Source organism: Mya arenaria, chromosome 13 (assembly GCF_026914265.1).
Source record: "Mya arenaria isolate MELC-2E11 chromosome 13, ASM2691426v1".
Taxonomy (NCBI): Eukaryota; Metazoa; Mollusca; class Bivalvia; order Myida; family Myidae; genus Mya; species Mya arenaria.
This window is the reverse complement of record NC_069134.1, coordinates 14,753,193-14,757,999: the sequence shown is the minus strand read 5'-3', so window position 1 is coordinate 14,757,999 and position 4,807 is coordinate 14,753,193. Positions and strand designations below refer to the sequence as shown.

Genomic DNA, 4,807 nt, shown 5'->3' with positions numbered 1-4,807 from the left:
ATATAAGCAGAACAGTCATGTCAACCCATTGTATGCCATATGCATAATAATCATATTAATTGCTTACGTCACATGTGATACAAAGATATTGCACCAGCAGGCTAAAGTGAAATCTTAAGCTAACAAAGACTATCATATGATTTGTTTTCGCTTTGTTTATTTGTATACATTTGAAAAGATCAATAAATGCGACTAAATCCAATACAACATTAACTGGAAGAGTTAGGAATTGCTTTATAACGTTATTGCATGACTTCCATTAGGTCATGGATTTTATCTTTATCGGGAAAACATTAGTATGGCAACTAAAATGGAAAACAGTGCTGGGGTTTACACAGGAACAAACACGAGCGTCATTCAATTAGCTATTTGTTCTCGTCACAATTGACCAAATATAAATTAGTGTTTATAAAGTAGGCTATTTATGGGTAACAAACCATTGTAATCCATCGAACTTCATACACCAAAGCTATAGAGACGGAAAGGCTTAGTCAGTATCTTTATGAAAGGGCATTAGTTCCAATGATCAAGTCAATAATAGAAGCTAAACATGCTGAATTCTAATAACGTTAATCTCTGGGTATATGTAGTTTAGTACAATATTAGACTTGTGGTCATTCAGCAAAGACATTTTTTTTCGTAAAATTATCACACTGTTGCACTTACAGTTAGTAGTATCTTACAAACGTAAGTAATGTAACACAAATCTGCATTTTGTTGGTAATGTTAATGCCTTTAATTGAGACGGTATCTAAAGAAATATTAGTTTACATGTATAGAAGTGGTCAACCATGCATACTACTGAGTTCACAATATAACATGTATTGATGATCACTATTTTGATAAACATCATAATGTATCTGTGAACATGACATGGAAAGTGACTGTTTTATATAAAACGCCTTTATGCAAAACCTTTTTTCGATGCAAATTTAATAATAAACATTTTAATTAAACAAATATATTTTTAAGAAGAAAGAATATTAAAATTTCTTCGGTTGAGTATGAAGTGGTAATGTATTTAAAGGTTCACTCTTACTCCCGCATAAGATTTTCTACAATTAATAATATTGTTTTAATAATCCAAAAAGACTAATAAATGTCAAAAACAATGGTTCTTATGAAGGATACCGAGTTTAATTTGAAAGAAATGAGCATAAATCACGGTATTTCTACCTTTCTAGACTATAATAAACCACAGCATTCTTTTAGCATTCACCAATCATTTAATATGTTTGCGCTTTCTGCTATTAAATACACGGCTACAATCTGATAATCAGTAATTAATATTTTCCATAAATGCATTACTTAGTAAGTAGTTAAAGGTTTATCAGTCAAAATTTATGTTTGTTATACATATGTATGTATTGATTTTGAATAAAAGTGTCACTTTAAATCATGTAATTAATCACAGGATTGTGAGAATGCGTGTGTTATGTTTATGTTCGACAACTATGTGAGCTCCCTCTTTCAATTAGTAACCAAAAGGAAAAGTTATTTCTGTTATATCAAAGTAATTGCATAACCCTTGATTAAAGACGTGGCATTTAAGTAGCATTATGTTATTTACCATAACAGGGAGATATTCACCTGTGTGATGTAAAACTTTTGACGGAAGTGTATCAGTTTTGGTAATCATTTATTCCACCATAAATATATTTACCAGGCAACCTCGGAGCCTGGTTGATTTATAATTTAAAAGTTTCATTTTATTATTAAACATACTATACGTTCGTGTAAAGTATTACAGTGGACGTGTGAGTAAACCTGTATCCGAAAGTGCCACCATGTCTGCTTCTTCGATTATCTTTGATGTATTGCAATATTATCACAAGAAGAATTGATTTTATCAGACTTAATATTTCTAATAAATCGATTTGCTTGTATGGCGCATCCACAGCAATAGTGAGTAATGAATGGAAAATCAGCTCTTTTACTTTTCGTCTTCAAGAAAAATAATCTTCAAAGAAAGCTTACTAATGAAGTATATTATGGAAAGTTTTGTCAGTATGTTCCCATTAAGGTGAAGTCGATTATGGCATAAGTGTAGTCCTCAAAGTATCAACGCAAGCATAATTACAAAGCGGCTTACAAACTTTGTTATCAAACTCACAGATTGAAATAATAAAACATCACACAAAGGTCTTGAACAGATTGATTTCCAGTGATAAACATTGAGTTTAAAGGAAATTCCTGCGAATTACCAGTTTACGGGAGCAGTAATAAAAGGGCTTGTCGTAAACATAAGCACTTATTCCACGGCTATAACCACACTGTTCGCAATGAATCCATTATCGTGAAAATTTAGGTTGAAGTTTCCGATATTGGCGCGACATGACCAAGAATTGTTAAGCAGATCACTAGAAAAGTTCGACTCTGAAGCATTGAGTGACTTACCGTCAACCAGAGCGGACAGATAGGCTTCGTGTTTGGTAAATGAATGGAAAATGTATAGTTATACGCGACTGCATCGACGCTACTTAAAAGAAAATTACTGCATAAATAATTTAAGAATAAAGTCTGGAAAATGTTATGGTCATCTGGACCTGTAAAGAAATGTCGGATTATTTCTATAATGTTTTATTTCTCGGGACATGCAGTGCGCTTACTCAAGAACTAAGGATGGGTTTTCCAGACTGTTTTAGCCAATGTTTGAACAATAAAAGTGCCGTTTCGTTTTTGCAAGCACCATTTTAGGAAATCATCTCTGATAAAATGAAGTTTTCATCGGAATAAATATCGTAGTTTCTTTCATCTGGATTTAATCAACAGACGCCATTAAAAGAAACTACTTGTCTTCAGAACTCGGAACATTAATTGTCAATGATATTCAGAGACAATAATAGAACTTAATTATTCAGTCAAATATAATCTTTATGTAATAAGAGATATGGTTTCGGACGGAAAATATTCAACAGAATTGGAAAGAGTAGACGTTTTAAAATAGTGAGAAAAGTTATTAAATGACATAGTATTCGCGAAACACACTGTATTTGGCTTTACTTGTCTAGTGTATTAACTTCTTTATTTAAACACGGTTTGTAAATCAATGGAAAACCATTTTTCTACACTAACTTTTATAATAGAAAGATACATTCAATGCGGAATATTAATTTGCTAGGAAGAATCGGACATGACGGATATATTATTGTCTCGGAACATATCAGTATTTGCCAACAGTACTAACACTCCTCTACCACGGATCTTAGATGATATCTACGGATTAAATGAATCAAACGAGCAACGGCATTTTGGTGAAAATCAGGTGTTGCCAGGAAGTATCGTTACAGGTGTTGTATTATTCTTTATAGCTGCCCTAACAATCACCGGAAATATAATGGTATTCGCCGCTGTGATATTCAATAAGAAACTACGGTCAGTTTCAAACTTATTTATTATGTCTCTAAGTATGGCCGATTTATTGCTAGGAACTGTGGTTATGATTCCTGCAACACTTAATGAAATATTTGGACGCTGGATACTGGCAAGTGGATTTTGTGTTGTCTGGGCGGGCTTTGATGTCATGCTCTGTAGTGCGTCTGTGTTGAACGTGTGCCTGATAAGCCTTGATAGATACATTGCTGTGATGTCACCTCTACGTTACAAGGTCATCGTAACCCACCGACGGGCATTTGCTATGATAGCTGTTGCTTGGGCAATAGCGATTTGTGCGTCTTTCATTCCCCTGGGGACAGGTATCCACAATCCTGATTTACCAACACTTACTAACCTAACCTTCCTAACGGAAACACCTCAATGTCTTTTCATTCCAAGTTTAACATTTGTGCTGATAGCGTCAACTGTGACTATATTGCTGCCGATAATTGTTGCATTCGGACTATATTACCGGGTATCTAAGGAAGCAAAACGACAAGCATGTTTCATAGGAGTCCTTATTGCACCGAGCAACATGCTCCTAGGAGCAAAAGTAGCAAACAAACACATCAGAGAACCATTCACCAGAAAAGCTACAATAACACTCGGAATAATTGTGGGTGCATATGTTGTGACATGGGCTCCATTTTTGATAACAAATATATTAGAAGCCTTATGTACTTGCGTTCATGCCAAACTGTTTAGTGCTTTTGTGTGGCTAGGATACTGTAACAGCCTCATAAACCCCATCATTTACCCTTTCTTTATACGTGACTTTCGGAACGTTTATTTAACAGCGTTATTTAATGTATGCCCGTGTTTGACATTTCTTCAAAAATACAAACGTGACAGAGTTTTTTTCCAGAACTCGATGGAGTTCGTAAAGCGTTCGTCGGGACCCACGGAGAATGAAATATAAAATGACCAGCGGATCAAATACTTCGTGCCATTAAAGCCATACATATTTTCTGTGATACACCTGTACGGTAGAATATTGAGTATGTGTCATGTGTTAGTAAATATATTTCGTATTCATCCTTGTGATCGTTATTTCAGGCGGAAATTAAACTTGTAAACGGCGTGGAACAAGTCAGAACAAACCGTACACTCATTGTAACAGAACGTCGCATATATTGGTTGCTTCAACGTTGATAATATATTGATAATGTAATAGAAACCGCATTCACCATAGAGCTCAGTTTATATCTCATGTAATCAATCATGGTATATATTTGATATAGGTGTTTCGGGTTAAGTAGTAAGTGTCACTTGGGCAGTGAAATAATGTTCAATATTATTGTGTTACTGTACTCATTCCGTCACAGGTGTATGGTATCGTTTTGTTAAGATTTTATTATTGTAATGTGTTCGTATATTATAAACACTTGTCTTTCAAATGTATAAATTATTACATGCATAGTTTAATATTCTT

General features: G+C 34.1%; 1 protein-coding gene across 1 annotated transcript; it reads left to right on the top strand.

The window, feature by feature from the left end:
• The first annotated feature begins 3,133 nt into the window (after positions 1-3,133).
• On the top strand, positions 3,134-4,294 carry LOC128215057 (5-hydroxytryptamine receptor 6-like). The gene has a single exon (XM_052921785.1). The coding sequence runs from the start codon at positions 3,134-3,136 to the stop codon at positions 4,292-4,294; it is 1,161 nt and encodes a 386-aa protein (XP_052777745.1).
• The last annotated feature ends 513 nt before the right edge of the window (positions 4,295-4,807 follow it).

Coding starts and splice junctions, on each gene's coding strand:
- LOC128215057 (XM_052921785.1), top strand. CDS start 3,134: ATGACGGATATATTATTGTCTCGGAACATATCAGTATTTGCCAACAGT.